Below are 21,498 nucleotides of genomic sequence, written 5' to 3'. Positions count from 1 at the left end.
CTTAAAGATGTAGACATACTAAACCAGATAATGATGATGATGATAAATGATGATGATGATGATAATGATGATAATGATGATGGTGATATAAACAATCCATAAAAGAAGAGGCTGAATTTAATCACAGAGTAGGTCATGAATGTTCATGACAATTAGCATGTTTTCATATCTCTACTCTTCTGTCTGCACTCTTAAATTCCTTATTCTTTTCAAAACGTCTCATATGTGTGTGATCGTGACTGAGTCCACACACACACTCAGAAGGAAGATGCACACAGGGAACGTAAACAAGCAAACAGAACACACACACGCTGTGCTGTGAGAGACTGATAGAGTTAACCACTGAGCTGATTCAGTTACACTGATTTACGGCTTCCCAGGCCGGGCCACCGTCAGGTCGGTGTGGGTCTGGCCGGTCCTCTCTGCTGCAGCCACATCACATTGACTGCTGTTTAGTTTAGTTTGTTTTTGTACTACTGGTTGTTCAACACAAATACTAAAAAAAAACAACCAACAGTGGCCTGTGCAGAAGTTACCCACCATGGGTTAATGAAGTGCTCCTGTAGTCATCAGATTTCACATCACATGCATGTGGTTACGTAGTGACACACCTATAAACATACTGTTCTTAGCGCATTCATGCTGCTGTTACGCACGCGTCCCCACCCGGTCTTCTCAGAGTCATCGGTTGACTCATCCGTCTCAGCAGAGTCATCGGTCACCGTCACCACCACTCCAATAGAGGATATATCTCCACAATTGCAAAATATATTAAATGAAATATTGGGTGGTCACGTCTTTCATGGGAAATATGGTTTTGGTTATACATCCAGAGATTTTCTCACATAAATATGAAAAGATTTTGCATGTTTGAAGATAAAATAATTTTTTTCTTATAGGCTTCTTCTTTTATAGAAGTAATGGCCTGTATGGTTTTTCTTCTTCCCCCTCTTCCTCTTTCAGGTTCTTTGTCCTTTTACAATCAAATTATTTCATTTCCATGTTTTAAACCCCCACTTTGAGTGTGGAGTTCAGTTTATTACAGCCATGTAACTAACATACAAGCAAAGGAAGAATTTATTTCTGCTCTCCATATTTACCATAACAACACTAACTGCTTAGTTTTGCTTTCATCCCCCGTAGTTACGATGAGTGCGTCGGCCCGGGTTCCACTCAGTTCTACATACCCACAGATGACCCCCCCCCTTACTCCCTGTTGGACCCCTGTCAGAGGAGGGCGGAGCAGGAGGAGCAGCCAAACAGTCTGGATTCTTCTCAAAACTGTGGAGAGACCTCCGCCAGCGCTGCCTGGTTCTCCCCTTCCCATTACCCAATGGGATTACAGGAGCGGCAGCGTCAACCCATTGCATCCATCTCCTTCCCACCGGAAGCAGCACCGCCTTACGAGTCAGTGGTGGCTGAGCATGGACAGCCTCTCCCTCTCATGCCATGTGACCTTTATAAACACCAATCCGAGAGGGGGGATGATGGCAACTCCCCACGACCAGGGGGAAACCAGATCTTGCAGGACAATTAATTATTTTCTATCACCCATGCTGTTGTACACTCCCGGCTGAATCAAACAAACACTTCTGATGTGTGGCAAATTGCTTTGAAAGCATCTGTGACACCAAGCAATGGACACAGAGAAGAACACTTCTTCACAGTCTCTAACACCAAATAAGGTGAAAATCTGCTGCCATCAGCTTCCCTGTGGACTGAAACTCATGAATTTTGTTTTACTGTAATGTTTTTTCTTTTGTTTTTTTGAATGTGGGACATCTTTTTATTTGTCAGCCCTGAACTCCTTCCAACACAACGTCCATTTCACGTTTTTGTTTTGTTTTTTTGGCCATGACTTGACTGTTAACCTGCTTGTTGGATGAGGGCTGAACCGACAGTCATGCGTCGTGTTTGAGGCTTTTGAAAGGACATAATCTGTTCATCATAATATAGACGACAACAAGCTGACTTAGTATGTAGAAGAAAGGCTATACGAAAAGTCAATGTGATGTTTGGTAGGCTAATTTCAAGTTTTACACAGACACAGCGAACCGCCCCACCCCTGGTTCTGGTATGATCCTCACCCGTTGATACATTAATGATGCTTTGAACCAATGTGTCCCACTTGTGTTGTGTGTCTGACATCCTCAGCGTTGTTAAGTGTTAACATCAGTGTGCCGTTCTAGAGCATCCAGTGCGGTGGTAGCATCTTTGTGCTTACGATGATAATGTTGTGATGAATTTGCCGTGACTTGAAATAAATAGGAACCTGCCTGGACAGGAGAGTGACCCCACCCCACCCCCTCCCCCGTAAGGGGGGGAAGGGGTTGAATCTTTGTTGTACAAATTGCCATAATTACTTTTTCTGTGAAGGGCTCCAGTCTTAATATCAATTCCATAACTGGACCCCAGCAGCAAAATGTAGCTCTGAGCCCTTTTGGGTCAATGCAACAAGCGACACATTAAACTGTAGACCTTAACACACTGTTCATCAGAGGAAAGGAGGTTTCCGTTTGTTAAGTTCACCGTCACCAAAGCCAAATCATGTAATTACTCAGATATTAATGCTAATTAATGTAAAGTTCGTCTTAGCCTGTTCATGTTGAAGAATGTAATTCTGCAAACCAGAGATGTTAATAATGTGGCAGAAATAGTAATAGTATATACACTGTTACTCTGAATAATGGTTAATGTTATGTGGTTGTTTTTTTTAAATTCCAAATTAATCAAATTCAGTCCGGAAATGTGTCAAACAATAGAAAAGAAGTCAATAATAATGACTTAAAAATTGCAGTCATCTACAAATTGATATTTTTTGTTTGTTTTATAGCTTTAGACAGACAACAGATAGACAGACAGACAGAAACATCCTTCTTGGCAGAGGCAATAATCTAGACAGCACAATGTGGGCCCTAACAAAATGAAAACCAGCAACCCCCTGATGGTGCCAAACGTTTCCAGTCGCCACCGACCCTGTTGCCTCCCAGTTAACCTCGTTGTTGTCATCTACCTTATTGTGACAAAGAATTGATCAGTGTGAGGATTCGAGGTGTGCGCAGCGATAAATCTTGGGGTTGTCCTGGTGACCGTATGTCACCATTTATCACCACTTATTGAAGCAGGAAGCCGTTCTAAATCTATAGTTTTGGAATGATTTTTTTCCCCAATTGATCTGTTTGTCTCCAAACAGAATCCATCCTGAGTGATGTTGTTTTTGTGTTTTGAAATGTGCCTCATTCCCACCCCCACCCACCCCAGACTGTTAGCTTGAATGCTGTAGCCATAACACAATAATCCTGATGCAGCCCTCGGTGCTTTGCACTGTTACATGTTTGTGCTTGTTAAGTCCGAATGCTTTCCTTTCCCACTGATATAAAGAAAACTCTCGTTTATTCAAATGTGAATTTTTGAAATAATAAAATGAATAGTTTTAATGTATAATATATAATCCCAAAATCTCTTTCCTAGCCAGTATTTATTATCAGATTATATGAGTACATATTCTCATGTGTCTCGAATGTGGCGGTCTACGCGGTAACCACAAACTCAATTTAACATTTTAAAACCAGCCACCAGAGAGAAATAGAGGGGGAAAAAAGGGATACCTGAGCATTTCAGAAACGAAAATTGAAATCCTGGAAGACAAAAGCAAATATTTTTCAGATTGCACATGACTAGCACAATTGTTTGCATATCATGACTTTTAGCCAATGTAGTGAGTGTGTGCATTAAATAAATGGTATGTGAATCCCCTGCATGTGCACCACCTCCCATCTCCCCTCTCTCTTTCCTCTGTGTGTCAAGATGATGAACTCCATGTATGTGTTAGAAACCGTAGTTCTTCCTCCAACTTTGTCTTTTAGAGATTTTGTTAAACAGGACTATTTTCTGATGGAATAAATCTGAACTCTTATTTGAATGTGAGTGTATGATTTATATTAACAGCTTTTAATCACGGAGCATCCATTAACATTTTACATGGGATTTGACATGGGTGTGGGTGATAAATGTTTTTGACATGAGTGCGTATGAGTAGAACATAATTTATTGATGTTGACTATTCATTTATTTATAGTGCCTGTAAAAAAATTTGACGTTAGATTTAATGATGCAAAGACACTCCTATCAAAAAGCTTGTCCGCCTAGTCGTAAAGCCAGCATTTCACACACAACAGTAACTGAGGGAGTGTCGCTGAGGTCAACAGCAAAGGTGAGGAATCATTTCACATCTTTTCTCCTTTAATTTACTGTTTTTTTCATGCATTGGGTTGTAGTAAGTGTGGTTGTTCCCTTCCAGAAAATGGATGCTCAGTCCGGGTTCCTGTTTTTCGCTCTTCTTGTCGCAGCTAAAGCAGAAATATTCCGTCACCCAGTGTTCCCTAGAGGTATTTATCTATTTGTTCTTGGAATAAAATAAGAAACTAAACAGGAACAAACAACTTCCATCGTTCCAATCTTTCAGTTATTCCAGGGGACCAGGCCTTACAAGAAATATTAGCTTTGAATTCAACTTATTTGCAAAGAGCTGCCATAGAGTTCACAAGTAAGTCAAACTTATATGTATGTGTCTATGTTTTTCTTCATTTTTACGTTTTCTTTTAAATGCATTGCGCTACTAAACATTATGGATTTCTGGCAACACGTCCCAATTATTCAGCTTTTCTAGGTGACAGAGCCACAAGGCAAATTCTGAACATTGAATTAACAGACCTGCAAAGAGGCCGTCTGCGCCCTGAAAGTAAGTGAAACCTTATTTTTATGCCTGAATATGTCCATTTTACACACTGTAAAAAGTTACACTGTAAATTTGTAATAACTTACTAGATTCTTTTCAGTTTCTTATTGTTTACAGTTTATTACTAAAAATAAGGATAAAGATCATTACTCTATTATTTGATATTTACACACAATACCAGACAGTTTTGTCTGTATATTTGCAGGACTTACTGCTTATTACCATATATAAGAGGTGGTAAACATATGGTATGTGGTGCCTTTTCAGCCTGATTGACAACAACCACACAAGTGAATAGTAGTAATATTACTCTGTATGCTAAGAATAAAGATCTTGAAGATGTTCAGTCAAGTTTGCCTCATCAGTTCAGCTCTGTGACAAAAAGCCTGAGCAGGTTGTAATGTGTCCGTTTTATTATACAGTATATCATTTTCCTTCTGGCATGACGCTCTGCAGTCAGTTTTACAGAACATTTCTTAAAGTGCTGTAAACTTTTATTTCTCCTACACTGTTTTGCGCGGTGCTATGATTTTGTTGTACATTTACATCAGAATGGCTGTGGATTCCAGTACTGACAGCACTTTTTTACTACTCTTTAATTAGATCCTGTCAATGGCTTCAAAGCAGACGTGTCTTTCTTCAACGTGACCTGTGACCCTGAAAGCCCCGACACAAGTGAGTCAGGCTTGTGTCTTTATCTTTGGCTTTGCCTATCTGCTCAGCTTGTGATGCACTAACAAGCCACCTTCCTTTTCTTCCCTGTTGAGCTTCAAGTTTCTCTGGACAAATTAGTCATTTATTTTTAGAAAGCAATTATCATGTGACCCGATGCAGGTAGATTTTTAAGATGCTTTAGCTGTCAGACAAGCCTAGCTGCAGACTGCTTGATGTAGTGTCTGCGTCACAACACAGACACATTAAAAACTAACTTCACTGTTGGAGGCTTACTCATAGACAACTGCTAAGTTTAACACAAAGGTGAGTGATTATTTAAAATCTCCTGTTAGCTTTAATGGACAATGGAACTTTTATCACAAGGATTACATGACCCCTGGGTGTCTCTCATAGAAAATGAAAGCTCTGGTTTTGTGCCTGCTCTTTGTTTTGGTGCTTGGGCTCGAAGAAACAATCAAAGAGGCTGAATCTGAAGCAGGTATTCCTGTGTGTAGCTGTAAAAGTGTTTTAGAAGCCTCGAGGGTTTGACACTAACAGCCCCTGTTACGCTTTCAGTTCCAGGTGATGTGGCCATGCCAGAAATTCTCAATATAGAGTTGACCGACTTGCAAAATGCCAGTAAGTGATCTGTGAGAAATGTAGGTTAGACCAAAGTAATGATATTATGTCTCTGTCATGATACTTTTCAATATTCAGACAAGTTCAACTGTTTTGACTGTCTTGTTTAGAGTCTTTTTGTTTTTATTTGTCTTACTGCTTGACATTAAGCATCCTCATTATTATGTGTGATGAATTTCACATCAGGAACATTCACGCTTTAATTTTTAAATTTTTAATTTTTTTTAGAATTGAACACTGTGCTAGGATACAAAAATTAATATTATACACTTTTTATCTTCATACTTCTTTATGTGGGAAAAAACGAAAAAGATATTCACAATCAAGGACAACCTGTGTTGCTGCAGCCACCTGCTTCAGATCTCTAATCAAGCTCCACCTATTTATTAAACTCGGTTCAGACCTCAGCTCGCTGTCAGTTCTTACTCTTCAGGTTTCTTGGACCTGAGATTTTGTTTGTTTCTTAGACTTTACGTGTTGGTTTGTTCAACTGAAATCTTTTGTAGGAATTTTTGGTTGTTTGATTAAATGATGAATGTGAACTTCTCCCCTGGTGTTCTGTATGTGGATCCTAACCTCAACCATAACAACAATTTTCACACTGATTTTTATAGATACACTGCTAATAATTCATAATTATTATTGATATTGGCCTTAATTTATTATAGTGGAAGTATATAAATCTGTTTCAGAGCTATCGCCGACCAGGCAAGTTGATCAGGACTGATGCCGTCAATTACTTGTAATCTTCAAGCTGACCACTAGATGTCACTAATTCACCCACACTGTACATTTTACGTGAGTGAAACTGGGGAATGTTTTGAAAGTTCCTTAACAGAATCTTTTTATTTTTGCAGATGGAGCTAATGATCAAGTGAAAAAGAAATCCACGGATTAAAAACTCACCTCGATCCTCAGGCCCAAAATGTGAAACAAGAAAAATATGTAAAATAATTTACAACAATAAACTTCCTGCCTGTGTAATGATTATAGATTTTTGTGTTTATTTGAATTGCGGTATTTAAAATGTCACTTATAATGTTTATTGTGTTCTGATTATGTTCATTGCATCCCATTTATTTATCGTAATTTTTGTACATATGTTCTACATGTGTCTTGTGCATATTGACACCAAAAATACCATGCATCCTTAAAATAATGTACAACTTTGATTTTGTGTCCTGAAATCTGAAAGATCATACTGTACTCTTTTTTAAATTAACTTTCTCTATTAAATCTTTCTAACAGTTTAATGGCTTCTAGATCATGACTTGCAGTTTCTCTTCAGTGACACATGAGTCACATAAAGTAGGACACGTCAGACAAATGACGTAGATGTTTTTCCTGGACATTTGCAGTTTATAATTAGGCTGTTTTGACTATTCCAATATTACTTCTGCTAATTGTTCTTTTTTTAAAATACACATTCCAAACTAAAACAAAGAGTGGATACCATTCATAAAACATAAAAGGATTTTTGTTGTTCATTGTGCAATAGGGGTTAACTATAGGCATCAGCTTTTCTTTATAATATTGTACTTGTTTTTAAGGTTTGCTAAAAGGCCACTGTTATAATGGTGCTGGATTGGTTTAAAGAACATTCGGATTTATTAATGCTATGTATGATTTAAGTTTATGTCATGTACAGTACAGTATATCACTTCTTTCCATAAACTCCTTGTGGTCTTTACTGTTTCGTCCTCTAGTGGTCGCTTAGTGAAAGTACACATTTAAAGTGCTGATAAACAAGACGCGCAACTCACAGAAACTTTAGTTCAAGTTTAATTGAACCGTTAATGTTCAGTCAGCCTCTATCGCGCTGGATGGGTCAAATAAAATACTAATCATGTATTTTTTTCTGACTGCCTGGTGTCAATGTCACACGGATGATATCAACTTCTTTTCCCTTAAGTAACTTGTCGGTCACCGGCTGCCATCCGATCCGACTACCGAACCCAACCAGTCCGTCATCCGTCATTCCCAGCCCGCTGCCCGGGCGGTGACGGCCCCCTTCCCCGTGCCGTCCAACTAAACAACAACACGTCGACTTGTTTTCTTTTGCTCTCTTCCCCTCCTCTACATTTCAATCGTTTCCAGAGAAGTCTGGAGGTGATTCTGGAACTTCAGTGGGGAGAACCATGCGCTCCCTGGCCGGACTTGTCGCCGTCGTGGCGGCTGCGAGTGTTTACCTCTACCTCCTGTCGGCCCACCTTCCGCCCGGACCGAAGTCCTTACAGCCGGACCCCGAGGGGCCGGTCGAAGGGGTCCAGGAGTACACGTAGGTGCAATAAAGAGATGTGCAATTTTAAATCAAACTGAACAATTTCAGAAAATATATTCCTAATATTTAATAGTTTTTGGGTGATGTAGTAAAATTGCAGAAAGTATAGGAGTGCATGTACCCAATACTGAAGTTTTTATGTCGGTTCATTTCAGTAATTCCACTCGAGCACTTGTACATGAATTTTCAATTCTTGATTAAAAAAAAACATAACATGGTATTGTAAAATGAGGAGCAATCTATAAAATCATATACATAAGCATTAATAGTGTCATAATCAACGATTCAGTGTTCTTGGTATCTGCAGTGTGGGTTTTTCCCCCCTGCATTACAGTAACGTGGAGAAACTAAATTATCTAGAGTGATTGTGACACACATTTCCAGGCTGTGTGTTTTCCCCCAACAGGGATCCAAAAAGTTTGTGATCCTGTCGTAATGAATCTGTCATAAGATCTGTCATCACAGATTCTATGGACAATGTGAGTAGGAAGAGGAGTCAGTCTTCTTCTTCATTTCATGTAAAGCATTTTTAATCTGAGACCCCAAAGAAAGGTGTGAAGATCATCTAATGATGCAGGAGTTTTTGTCCCTAAGTGGAGTAGCTGTTTTGACCCCTGGTCTTTACTTATATAGTATCCGAGATTGGACAACGCTGAACCTTCTCATTGCCAATGGATGATGGGATGTGGTTCTAGTTTTCTGACCACTGTGCCAGTAAAAGCAGTCTTGATATTTCATGCTGATTCCAGTTTTATAATGTCTAATTTGACCGAAATAAATAAACTTCCAGGATTCTGCTGCTCATACTTGTTGAATCAAACTGGAACTAAAATGCTGAATGTCTTTTAGAGTCACATGACTTCTGGTTTCTTTTTCTCTTTTTCTTTCAGTAAAGCTTGAAAGCTTGAACCGATCACATTAAAAGGGTCTTTATCAATTATATGTAGGTGGGAGAGAGACAGGCAGACGGAGAGACAGACAGATAGACAGAGAGAGAGAGAGAGAGAGAGAGAGAGAGAGAGAGAGAGAGAGAGAGAGAGAGAGAGAGGCAGTGAGAGAGACAGAGATATGTTGTGACCTTCTAGTGATAGCCTGTCTAGGGATGATAGAATAACGCCGACCAAGACAGTCTGAATCCAAGATGTGGAACTTTGTGTGTGTGTGTGTGTGTGTGTGTGTGTGTGTGTGTGTGTGTGTGTGTGTGTGTGTGTGTGTGTGTGTGTGTGTGTGTGTGTGTGTCAGTGATTTTATAGTTTTTTGATTTATAGACATTGCACTGGTTATCAGCCACATACTGTATGTTAGTAGTAATGTTGTGTAACTGTAAGCATTGCTGTTCGTCACAATAAAACCAGCACAACAAATAATAGAACGATTTTAATTTTAAAATTAGATCATTAAGTTATTTTATTTTAATTTGAGTTTTCTGTCATTTTTTGAATGCTGCCTTCAGGAACAACATTAATCATAATTTGAGTTATTTGTCAGATAGTTTTATTATCAATTAATATTATTCTTAGGTAAGCTGTCTAACAATTTTAAATTTTAAAACTGTTTGATAGGAAACAGAAGACAAGAAATGTTTTTAGCATTTCCGACATTATTTAGTTATTTAATTTACTCAATTAAGTAAAAAGTAATTTAGGAGTCCGCCTGTGTGTGTGTGTGTGTGGGGCGGGGGGTACAGTCACATGATGTTGGACATAAATAAATTTAAAAGTGCTCATGATGACACATTTCCTCGTTGAACTCAGTCCATACATTCGTGCGGTTTCACATACCAGAGCGTTTATGCATCATCAACCTGCTGACCAATGACAGAACAGAATGTTCACCTGACCAGTAGGAACAAGGAATGCTGAAGTCAGAGCAGGTGGGTGAGGAAGTTGGTATCTTGTGTTTCAAGTGGGGGGATTTTGGCGCGCGTGTGTGTGTGTGTTTGTGTGTGTGTGTCTAAGAGTGTATTTCTACCCTCTGCTCAAGTCTACAGGCAGCAAAACTATTTCTGTCCCTCAATCAAATGTATCCTGTTACACACACACATACACACATACACACATACACACACACACACACACACACACACACACACACACACACACACACACACACACACACACACACACAGCCAAAGAGGTTAAGTGATCAGTTTGTCCGTCTGTCAGGGTTACACATGATGGATTGGTTTTGACGTGAAGGAGTGAAGAACCCTTTCCATTTCTGAGCTGATCACTATACTGTATCACCATAAATTACATGATTCATGTTTTCACCGTTGTTTCTGTGCATTCAGGCTAAAGTTTCCCTCCGATCTGGACGAGCTGCGGGAGCTCGCAGATATGCTGAAGTTTTATAAAAGACAACATCACGGCTATGTCCTGCTACTGTTCTGCAGCGCCTATCTCTACAAACAGTCCTTCGCCATACCCGGCTCTTCATTTCTGGTGACACATCCTGCACGTAACGCATGATCACAATGACATCATGTGAACACAACCTGAACTGATGATAATCTTACTATCTGTAGAGAATATATTATTGCTATTCTCCTTCAGAACATGTTAGCTGGAGCAATATTTGGGCCGTGGGAAGGTCTGGCGTTGGCCTGCCTGCTGACCACCACAGGCTCCACCTTCTGCTTCCTGTTGTCTTCTGCATTTGGAAAGCAGCACGTGGTTCAGGTCTTTCCTGACAAGGTGGCCCTGCTGCAGAGGAAGGTTTGTTGTCATGCAAAAGCTGTGCTAGTATTCCTGTCAGGCTGTTTGTTAATGTGAGTGTGCTAACATACGTATGATGCCAGTGTTTACCTACTTAATTTAGCTCAAGTAGGTAGGACAAACATGAACAACCGGTTTCATGATATTTTCAATAATTGTTGAGATATTTGACTTTGGGTTGTTTGGGAGTTTCTGGATAGATGAGCTAATGATGAAAGCCTTTAAACATGCATTGCTTCTAGTGACCAGCAGGAGGCAGCACCACTGGTTTCAAAAGAAAGTTGCTTATTCTTAGCTCATGAGAAAATGATCCCAATCATCACTTGATTTTATTTCAACAGATTGAAGAAGTTTCAACAAGCATAGCTGATGGAAAAACTGCTATGCATGCATTAACTTTCTGAATCCTAACGAAATTTTAATTTGACGTGGTGGAAGCTTTGAGCATGTCTGTCACTATTTTTGTTTTGTTATTTCAGATTTTTTTTAAACTGCTTTGACAGGTTTTTGTTTTGATTCATTTCCACTTTCTTCTATTGTTTTCTTTGTATTCTCTTTCACCATCTCTCCGGTTTTCTTGTCCTTCTCCTTCCCATTTCTCACCCTGACACCAGGTGGAGGAGAATCGTAGCAGTTTGTTCTTCTTCCTCCTTTTCCTTCGTTTCTTCCCTATGACTCCTAACTGGTTCCTTAACATCACCTGTCCTGTCCTCAACATCCCTTTGCCTATTTTCTTCTTCTCTGTGCTCATAGGTGAGACTGTTCATACATGAAAAACACACATGTAACACACAGACAACCACAGACGCCATTTGCTCACCTGTTCCCCTTTTCCTCCAGGTTTGATCCCTTACAACTTCATCTGTGTTCGCACCGGCTCCATCCTGTCAGAGATCTCCTCCCTGGATGATATCTTCTCCTGGGGGACGTTGGCTCAGCTCCTGGCCATCGCCCTCATGGCTCTCGTCCCTGGAGCGCTGATAAAACGCTACAGCAAAGCTCACCTCAAGGTGGACGGTATAGACAGTAATGGAAGCAGCCGGGACGGAGTCAAGCAAGACCGGAAGAGACGATGATCCTGGGATTAAAAGCAGGTTTGGTTTGGCTCCCCAAACACAGCAATGTGTGATGGAAAAACTGGAGGGTGGGTGACTTTGTCGTCTTTCCATGTGATTCCTGGAGGATCACACCAAAGGCTTGATATACTCAGTAACGATACATAGGATTTAAATTCTGAGGAAAATGTCTGAGATGGACCCCAAAAAAATTATACGATTCACAAAGAAAGTTGACTAGTAGATCAGATTCCAGGGAAAAATACTATACTAATGTCTGGTGATAAGTTGATTTCCAGTCGATGATTGAAAGTAATGAGTCTCCATTGCCTACAGTCTGCTGTGGACAATGGATAAAAAATCAAAAATTTAGTAAGCTTCTCCTTGCATATGTTTTCTTCCTACTAGTGGGAATCCAGTGTGGTCTTGGGAAATTCATGGAAAAATTTTCTTTGCACATTTGGACTTTTAAATGACTCAAGATTGACTGCATCTCTGTCTTTTCCTGTTGCACTTAAACGCGTCTTAATGCAGCATTGGCCACATTCATGGGAGTGAGACTGTGCAGACCAGACGTGATTCTCTCAAAGATGCTCTCATTGAGAGCGTGGTTTTGCTTAACCCGCTCTTCATCTCGTTTACAACGACACACATCCTCACCTCCGCGCCAATCACATCGAGTCTCTTCTTCTTCTTTCTTCTTTTCCTTTTGGCTTTTCCCTTCAGGGGTTGCCACAGCGAATCAATAGACTCCAGGTGTTGTGCTCCAATGAAAATGAGGCCTTTTATTGATTGTGGTGTCGCACTTTATGTCTGCTGCTGTAAGTGAAGGTACTTTGGCTATTGAATGCTGTTTATGTTAGGAAACACTATTTATTGTTAAGTAGTATTTTGAGACAGCAGTCTTTAGAGAACAGTCTTAAATTACAGGAGTTTCTTGTGTTTGCTTTAAATTAAGGTGAAGAAACTGTAGTTTTTGTTTTGTTTTTTACATATTTGGATTTTCTAATGCGCAGTTAGTTTTATATAAGGTAAATTTGGATATCAGTTCTTCTATTGTAGCCTGACAGCTCAGTATTTCTATCCCAAACAAGGAAAAATCAATGTGAATAAGACACAAAGTGCCGTACATGCTCTTCGCTCTTTGCCTTTTGAGAGCTAAAGAAAATGTTCTAGTCTTATGAAAACTGTGAAGTAATGTTAATGATGATTTGTGTTTTACAGTGCTTTGTTTACTGTAGTTCTCAGGATGAGAGATTATTATTCTCTTCTTGACCAAAGAAAGACATTAAAGAAACAAAATATACTTCATAATTAATGCAAAATCCGATCTTCTGTTTTGTGTGTGTTGAAGAAAAAATAAAATATCATTTTCTCATTTCTTCATTTCACCTTTTATTGGTCAGTTTAGATTCACAATAATTACATTAACAAAGTGAGACGTGTGAAACTTTGGTTGCAAAAAGATTTATTTGTGCCTCTCTTTTATTTTCACATAACAGAAAGAAACATCCACCTGCCCGGTCTACAGACGACACACACATTTATGCTTCACATTTAAAATATCTCATTGTTGTCCTACATTTACATTTCATGCACACAATCAGATACATCGTCACACTGATGCAGGCATTCTAAAAAAAAGTTTTTTTTAAAAAAAAACCCTGAAAACTGGTAGCAATTGAGAGGACACACAAAAAGATGTGTATGTTTTTGGTGACGGTGACGGATTGAGAGGAATATCTCTGGACATAACACTTCAGATTAAATCATCAGGTTGTGCTACTAGCTTCATTTCGTCCACATTTAAAGCTTCGCCCACACTGGAAATGTCATGGTAACCAAATCACATGCTACCAGTCCTTCAGTGGGAGTGGAACAACCTGTTAATAGTTCAATAGTGGTTACAGCAGCCACGTCAGTTTTGTGTATAATAATAACACAGTTCAGGCTTTAATCATGATTTTAATAGTTCATCAGTGACAAGATAAAAGAAACATTCAAATGAACCTATATGTTTTAGACATATAACTGGAGTTCTTGAGGGAACAAAAAAAAATATTTTTTGGTAAATAGGTTTTGAATCAGCAACTCCCAAAAACTCTGAGTGAGAAGTAACTGGAGTTCAGGTCTAGCCCGGCCTCAATTCTTGTATTGCATTAAGTGACATGACCACATTAAAAGGTTTTGACCATGCAAAGATAAACATCCACCACGCAATCACAACGAGACAAATAACCAGTGATCTGCATCTTTTAAAAAATGTCAACAGTGACACCATTTGATAAGTGCAAAGGGTTCATTGATGAGCAGAAATCTGATGCTCTGAGTCATGCATAAACCAGAAGGGATTGAAAGACACGGCGTGCAAAAATATCTAATACTGAAACGGCAGGCATGTTCTGTCATCTGAAATAAAAAGACAACATGAAACAAGCTGACAAGAGAGTGCAAGAGTGACTTTCAAAGCACAACTTTGCTGCTCATTGGCGGAGACCAAGCAGTTTGCCGGTCTGCTCACGTCATCTTCAAATGTCACATTTATAATACAACAGCGTAACAGGCAGAGGGGAAGTCCTTAAAACACAGCTTATATGTAAAAATACAGAAGACAATGAAAAATCACCCTTCTATCACAAGTTGGATAGAAATTCTGTTTCACATTCTGAATGTCAAAAAATGATGAAAAGCAGCTCAAATCAGACAGGCGACAAGATTTTGGCAAAAAAAAAAAGTAGTGATTGTTTCTTCTTCTTTCTTGGTGTCTCTAAAACCTGGATTCTTTTAGTTGCAGGAGTCAGATTGTTCTGAATTTGGGTGAATCCTGAATGGACACAAAAGTAAGCAGCAGCCATGACAGCATAAAAATCACAGCAAACACCCCCTTCATGGATGCCCCTTTATGTGTCAGAACAAACTGTCACACGCACATCACAAGAGGTGAAATGAAAGATTTCATCGACTTCTACACAAATTTGGCTTTCCAGAGCCACAATTTAAAAGTTGTTGGAGAAAACTGCAGCATAAGGCACTTCATCTTTGACTCCAATGACTACATGGGACCTCTTCGTTTTCTCTCATCGTTCTCATCACTTCCTCTCACGGGTTCCGATGCCACCCCTCCCCCCTTCCCCTCTCTCTCCCCCTCTCTCTCCCCTGCAGGAAGTGGTAAAGCAGGAGGGGTTCATCCTTGAAGCTGTGCCGACCCGTCAGGTGATCCAACACTCCTCCCAGCTGAAGTCGAATGCCATACAGCAGGGCTTCGGCTCGCTCGACGCAGAGGCCTCGCTCCACCAGCCAGTCGACCAAGTCACTCCCTCGAAAAACATTTTCTATGGTGGGCTCGGGATGCTGAAGCTCCAAAGCAAGATCGTGCTGGTGTAGGTGGTGAGCTAGGTCAGAGGGAAGCTGGGAAATCTGCGCCTCTGGGATGTCAGAGCTGGAAATATTTGTGTGGTTTTCATTCTCACGATCAAGGTTTGGTTGGGATAGAAGTGAACATTGGCTACAGGATTCAGTTGGATCCTGCTGTTGGTGAATCTGGTGTCTATTCTGTGGCCGGTGGTTCAGATGCACCTGAAGATCGGGATGAAGGTGTAGGTGCAGGGGCTGATGGGAGGGGGAATGTCTCAAAGCATCCTCTTCCATTCGTCCATCTCCATCACCTTCTCTTTCAAACCTGTCATCACAGGAAGGATTCACCTGTTGAAGCACTCACACTTTCCCCAGAACCACTAGGGGACGATAGAGGGGGAAGGGTGAAGGCAAAGGGAATCAAGAAGGAAAGAAATGTGTGAGAGGAAAAAAGAAGGAATAATAATAGAAGATGATAAATAGAAATAAACGTAAAGGATTTATGTGTTAGTATAAAAGAAAAAAGTACTAGAAAGTTAAAAACACCCAAAATTTCTTTGATAGCAGAATTGTTAAAGGGTTTTCCCAACAAATCCCAACAAACAGAAAATAAGGAAGGAATGTGACTTCATAGAAACTTAAGTTACACTTTCAGCACATAAGAGAGGGCAAAATATAGTGCAAGACACACACAACACAGACACACACTGGTACCTGTGTGTGTGCACTATGTCTTGTACACACTGGTCTTTGTGGTACCGGACAAACTGGGTGCAGGTGAGCCTGACTTCCTCTGGTACACTCGAGGGACTCAAACCTTCACTGTCCCTGCCCTGCCATAGACCCAACAATCTAGCAAACAAATACGCAGGTTTGTAGTTGTGTTGCTCTGGTGTGCTTCCTGATAAACAACTCAATGAATCCAGAGATCATCTACAAGGCTCACCTTTTTTTAAAAGGCAAAATGATAAGATGTCTGTCCAGACCAAAGATCCCAAAGGACAGGAAACCCTGAAATGGAGCATGAGAGAATGATGTATTAACGGTTGTTGCCATGGCTACACATTGAAGGACGACGTCATACATCAGTACCTGTCCATAGTTTGCCACAGCACAGAAGAACTGTAGTTCAAGGTAAAGTCTTCCTGGGTCTTTATTTAACAACCACCACAGGCAGCTGGAGAGGTTCTGTATGCAGATAAACATTCACCAATCAGACAACAGCACACTGAGCTTCACCAATCACAGCAGTCTTAGCTACACTAGGTACTGCAAACTTTCATTAACCTAAACCCTATTGTTCTTTCAGACAACTAATGAGTAGTTGAACTTTACCGCTAGCAGGCTGACAAAAAGCAGCAGGCAGAGCAGGACGTGTCTGACTGTCTGATTGTCATCAGTGCTTTGGGTTCCGGGTGGCGGTAGGTTCAGCGGCTGCTCGGAGGAGGAGGAATCCCTCAGCTGCCTGTCACACTGCACCTCGCTGTGGCCTGAAACGGAAATCTTACTATAACAGAGAACACCGCTGATGTCCTTTGGCCAGACTTGACTTAGAAACATTAAAAAAATGCAAGAAGGTTCCAAATCATGGAATAAAATGTTGCTATTTGCCATAAAAACACTTCTATTTGTGTTTTCAAACCTGTGCCGTTTGTGTGGTCCCTCTGTGTGCTGGCGATCATGTCAGGTAAAGTCTGGGGAGTGGAAAAACTGTGGGAATCTGGGAACACAACAGAAGTGGTATTTATTAAACAAAACTTTTCATTTGTTTAAATGCAGACTTTTTGTTTCACTCTGGCACAATTGTATTTGGATTTCAGAAATAAAAATTGACTCGCACAGAACTGAACTACCTGAATTGATGCTGCATGCAGGTGAATCAGCAATCAATGGCTGTTGTTGTTGTTGTTGTTGTTGTGGATCCTCCGGGCCACCGGGGGCGCTCATCTCATCACTGATGCCTGTGAAAGCAGCTCTGTTCAGGGTGTGGTAGCCTCTCTGCTCCCTGTTTCCCTGGCTGAGACCCATTAGAGATACTGCACCAAGAAACAAGCTGACTGCAAGAACCACGGCAGTGATGATTATCTGGAGAAGAGGCAGAAGACAATAACTTTAAAAACACTGGACTGTTTCAAATTTGGTCTTTGGTGTTTAGTAAGAGATCTACGTATACACAGGTAGTCCTCAACCTACAAAGACAATGAGGTTCCAACTAAGAATCTTTGTAAGTCGGATGTTCGTATCTTGAGGACTACATGTATATGGACATTGGGTTACAGAAAGTGTTTTTTCTAACCTGAGCTCTGCCGTAGAAGAAGGCAGAGTCTATGGTGTCGGTCCTCTCTCCTGATATCAGAAGACCTCCAACCATCAGGAAAGGAACTCTGCACACCCAAAAAAGTACATTTTGACATCTATATAGATTCAACATGTGTTATGTCGCTTTTTCCAAAAGTGTTTGGATGTTCCCACCTACCCCCAACCCAATATCATGAATATTCCAGGTCGGAGTCTCAGCAGATGGTCTCTGTTGGTCAGAGCCAGGCAGAGAGGAATCAAACCTGTAAAACAGCACAAAAAGATTTCATGAAAACATCAACATCAACTCAGTCTGTTGAAGTGAAACAGAGGTGTTCTTATTGGACTTTTTGTTCTTACCGGCTCATTAATGTACACACTAACCTGACCATATGTAGGTGCTGTACAGAGACCCATACAGCAGAGTAAAAGTGAGAATTTTGCCGAGGAGATTGTCATCTTTTTTCACCAAGAAGTTCCAAAGGATCATACTGACGCACACCAGAAACTAGAGATACAGGGCAGATAAACTTTAGTGAATAAATACACATAAAAACACATAAAAAACACATAAAAAAGGCTTTAAATTGACTGGAGACTAACCTGAGCAAGAAAAAGATTTAAGGCAAAGAGGTGAGGGAGTCTGGTGAATTTTCTGCTCAGCAACATCACTGCTATGGTCCACACCTGAGATGAGAATCAGCCAGCGATCAGACAGCTTAATGACAGTACTGGGAAAATAATTCAGTTCTATACTATTTATCAGTATCTATAAGAACTGGAAAGTTTGTCTTTGTATGTTTTCAACTTGCTGCTTTATCTAAAGACAGATACTTACCAGGGCTACTAGGCAGACAATGCTGATGTTGAAGCTGACATTTTCAAGTTCTGTCACCAGAGGTGTCGGGTCCATTAGAGGGATTGTTAATAACCAGGCAGACACGTACATAATTGGGGCGGACAGGAACGTACTGATTACCATCCCTGATGTCACCTACAGGAAGACCAGAGACAGAAATTTAAAAAAAAAAAATGGAAGAAGTAACAAACCAAGAACGTTAATTGTGCATTTTATTACGTTTCAAATGGCTTTGTCTAATTCATGCACTTTGATTGATTGCAGATCAACGGTACTCACCACCTCCAGCTCCATGTTGTAGTGTCCGGCGTATATGGCCACACTAGGTGCAGTAGGGAAGACTCCATATAGGAAAGCAAAGTTAGACAAACTGGTGTGGTTGGCACTCGTGCTGTTCGCTCCTATATCCAGGATATCCACCATGTCTTTACAGACCAGCGGCATCAACAGACTGAAGAGACAAGAGGTATAAAATCAGCTTGTCACTTGTTCTCACCTTTGCTGAGACGTTAGTGTTTTTGCTGCTGTTAATTTGTTTGTCTGTTAGCCGGGTTACACAAGACGTACAGTTTGGCAGTGATGAGGAGAATCAAAGCGACTCCAGTGTCTCTGGTTAGCTTTCTAAGCTGGCCAACCTGCCGTAGAAAAAGACAGATGATATAACTTTAATGTTGTCCTTTATGTTGACAGGTGAATGAAAAAAAGATACAACATGTTGGGTATATTAAAAGTTAAAAGCTGACAAGCGTAGGGAGTCATTAAGAATGAAATACGATTGAAACAAATGTAAAGTAAGGATTCATTTAATCACCATTGCTGAAGAATGAAAACTCACCATAGTGAGGCCGAGATAAAACAAGGCTGTACCTCCAAAAGAGTTAGCCAGACCATCTATGAACTCTGACAGCACAGCAGGGATCTGCTGGCCCAGGGCAAAGTGGGCGATAATTCCTACTATCACCATGAACACTACTGGGTTCATCAACACCTGAGGAGAAAAAAAAAAACACTTTACAGGCAAGTAGGCAAGAAGTTCAAATGTAATCTTGTCAAACAAAAAAAAAACTTTAGGAAATTCATTAGGTGTTTATTTGCTATGGATTTTTAAGCACCTTAAAAACACATGCACCAACACTTTACCTGTAGCATTACAACCACAGCGATGACAGGCGTGCTGTGCTGCGAGTGGCTGGCCTGCTTCCACTTCTGCACCTCACAAAGAGCAAAACCAGCAGGATTGAGGAGCATAAGGGAGACTGGGGCGACTAGGTAGATGTACTGGAGGTACTCTGGGTACGTGCTCCGATACAAAGCTTCAACTAGAAATAAGGAGACAAAGAAAAATATAGAATTAGTGGTTCTTTATCACAATGTTTTACAGCATACATCAATCTTTGTCCATCTTACCTATGGGGTATCCTAAAGCAAAGTCATTGCTCTGAGTAGCAAAGATGGCGTAGAGTCCAGCCTTGCTGTATCTGCTGTCTGGACTGGCCACCATCAGAGTGAGGACACACACTATTACAAACACTGTCACCTGCAGACACGGTGGGAGCATCCAGTCAGGCTGCGCTTCTATAATCACCCTACAGCATCAACTATCACAAAGATACCAACCTTAGCTACCAGGACGCTCCAAAAAAAAGCCCAGATGACATTGTCAAAATCCAAGAGCACCATGTTTTTAAACAGCAAAGCTGGTAGAGCAAACTTGGACACAAAACTCCCCAAACCTTTCACCTGGTTCTCCGTGATGATGTCTGCCCTGTAAGTGAGAAGCCACAAATCCACAGAGCAGTTGTTAGTTTCATATTTTTCTTTGGTATCTCATGGTTTCCTGCAAACCCTTAACAGTCTGACTGAACGTATGCAGAATTTAATGAAAGTACTTCACAAACCCACCTGCCAGCTATGTATCCACACAATATGATGCCAAAACACTCGAGAAGAGCTGGGAAAAGCTTGTCGATGGACATGTGGGGCACCACTGCAGCGCCCGCTAATGTATTATGGGATATGTTCTTCCCGTGGATCAGCACATACTTGTTAGAGATCTCCATGGTGAGGATGGGATGGGATCAATGTTGCTGGTTAATGGCTAGAAGATATCAGCACTCGGGAGACAGCTGCTGATGGAAAAAACATACCATGGAGACATACTTGAAAACTGGGAAGATAAGAGATTCCATGATTGATGTGAGATCATCTGCATCATCTGGCAAATCAGAATCTCTCGGGATCATCTGGCAAATCAAAAATGAAGGCTATAAGGAGGCTGCGGGTTCTAAGAATCCCTACTTACGGCGCTGTTCCTGAACGTACCACTATACCGTTAACTACGGTAGCACAGCCAAATCAAGCCGCTTTATTAATCTACACACCTCTACAATACGCTAGCATTGAGTACAAACAAAACTAAAGTTATTCCGCGTTAGAAAAGCTTTAAAAAAAAAACAAACGACTTCCATTTTGCCACGGTTGCTACAGATGACTGTTAGCGCTAGCAAGGTGAAAGCTAAAGACGAGCCACAAACACATCTGGCACTGATACATTATTAACACTGGTTTTTATGTATCATTAATAGGCTCACCGCTGTCATTACAGGAATCGTTTTGCGCAGATGAGTACGAAATTCATCTGAATTGCCTTTCGGAGAACCCTGTTTTGCTGTTTGTTTGAGAACACTTGCTTTCTGTAATCGGAATCTGACAGCTGCACATCGGCAACGCCCTATAAACTGATGACAGATCATCCAGCCAATCATCGCCGACCTGAGCTTCATCGGACCGTCATGATTGGATAAAAGCGCGCAGCGAGATGGTGCGTTCACGGACATGAGCGACCACCTTTACGTTTCATTTGGTAGTACATTTATTAAACGTAGTGCGCCTCGAGGTAATGA

The 21,498-nt window shown here is 40.6% G+C and overlaps 3 protein-coding genes across 6 annotated transcripts in view; 2 read left to right on the top strand and 1 right to left on the bottom strand.

Moving 5' to 3' along the window:
- Nucleotides 1-1,733, top strand: part of bean1 (brain expressed, associated with NEDD4, 1) — a 19,146-nt gene extending 17,413 nt beyond the window's left edge. The window contains exon 4 of the mRNA XM_068328223.1: nucleotides 1,144-1,733. Coding sequence (XP_068184324.1) covers nucleotides 1,144-1,537 — 394 coding nt within the window. The 3' untranslated portion in view covers nucleotides 1,538-1,733. The remainder of the gene's footprint in view (nucleotides 1-1,143) is intronic.
- A 6,123-nt stretch (nucleotides 1,734-7,856) lies between these two features.
- On the top strand, nucleotides 7,857-13,453 carry LOC137603951 (transmembrane protein 41A-B-like). The gene is made up of 5 exons (XM_068327834.1): nucleotides 7,857-8,309; nucleotides 10,606-10,756; nucleotides 10,868-11,029; nucleotides 11,644-11,782; nucleotides 11,870-13,453. The coding sequence occupies exons 1-5, from the start codon at nucleotides 8,170-8,172 to the stop codon at nucleotides 12,103-12,105; spliced, it is 828 nt and encodes a 275-aa protein (XP_068183935.1). The 5' UTR covers nucleotides 7,857-8,169; the 3' UTR covers nucleotides 12,106-13,453.
- Nucleotides 13,454-13,510: 57 nt separating this feature from the next.
- gpr155b (G protein-coupled receptor 155b) lies at nucleotides 13,511-21,325 on the bottom strand. Of its 4 annotated transcripts, XM_068327832.1 has the most exons (20): nucleotides 21,187-21,319; nucleotides 20,498-20,721; nucleotides 20,213-20,360; nucleotides 20,003-20,132; nucleotides 19,736-19,914; nucleotides 19,431-19,583; nucleotides 19,163-19,230; nucleotides 18,875-19,046; nucleotides 18,575-18,730; nucleotides 18,340-18,423; nucleotides 18,121-18,244; nucleotides 17,915-17,999; nucleotides 17,735-17,822; nucleotides 17,292-17,523; nucleotides 17,081-17,158; nucleotides 16,774-16,928; nucleotides 16,531-16,626; nucleotides 16,385-16,449; nucleotides 16,153-16,290; nucleotides 13,511-15,763 (listed from the first exon to the last, which is right to left on the bottom strand). In XM_068327832.1, the coding sequence occupies exons 2-20, from the start codon at nucleotides 20,653-20,655 to the stop codon at nucleotides 15,184-15,186; spliced, it is 2,889 nt and encodes a 962-aa protein (XP_068183933.1). In that variant the 5' UTR covers nucleotides 20,656-20,721; nucleotides 21,187-21,319; the 3' UTR covers nucleotides 13,511-15,183. The 4 variants fall into 4 exon arrangements, with proteins under 4 accessions (XP_068183933.1, XP_068183932.1, XP_068183930.1 ...); XM_068327831.1 differs by having other exon boundaries at nucleotides 16,385-16,626; nucleotides 20,498-20,724; nucleotides 21,187-21,325; XM_068327829.1 differs by having other exon boundaries at nucleotides 16,385-16,626.
- Between the last annotated feature and the right edge of the window lie 173 nt (nucleotides 21,326-21,498).

Source organism: Antennarius striatus, chromosome 11 (assembly GCF_040054535.1).
Source record: "Antennarius striatus isolate MH-2024 chromosome 11, ASM4005453v1, whole genome shotgun sequence".
Classification (NCBI taxonomy): Eukaryota; Metazoa; Chordata; class Actinopteri; order Lophiiformes; family Antennariidae; genus Antennarius; species Antennarius striatus.
This window is presented reverse-complemented; position numbering and strand designations above follow the sequence as displayed.

What these genes read in the sequence shown, in the direction of transcription:
- LOC137603951 (XM_068327834.1), top strand. Translation starts at nt 8,170, where the DNA reads ATGCGCTCCCTGGCCGGACTTGTCGCCGTCGTGGCGGCTGCGAGTGTT. An exon ending in TACCCGGCTCTTCATTTCTG is followed by an intron (nt 10,757 to 10,867) that starts GTGACACATCCT and finishes ATTCTCCTTCAG; the next exon opens with AACATGTTAGCTGGAGCAAT. An exon ending in TGGCCCTGCTGCAGAGGAAG is followed by an intron (nt 11,030 to 11,643) that starts GTTTGTTGTCAT and finishes CCCTGACACCAG; the next exon opens with GTGGAGGAGAATCGTAGCAG.
- gpr155b (XM_068327831.1), bottom strand. Translation starts at nt 20,655, where the DNA reads ATGGAGATCTCTAACAAGTATGTGCTGATCCACGGGAAGAACATATCC. An exon ending in CTCCTCATCACTGCCAAACT is followed by an intron (nt 19,047 to 19,162) that starts GTACGTCTTGTG and finishes TTGTCTCTTCAG; the next exon opens with TCTGTTGATGCCGCTGGTCT. An exon ending in TTGTCTGCCTAGTAGCCCTG is followed by an intron (nt 18,424 to 18,574) that starts GTAAGTATCTGT and finishes TTCTCATCTCAG; the next exon opens with GTGTGGACCATAGCAGTGAT.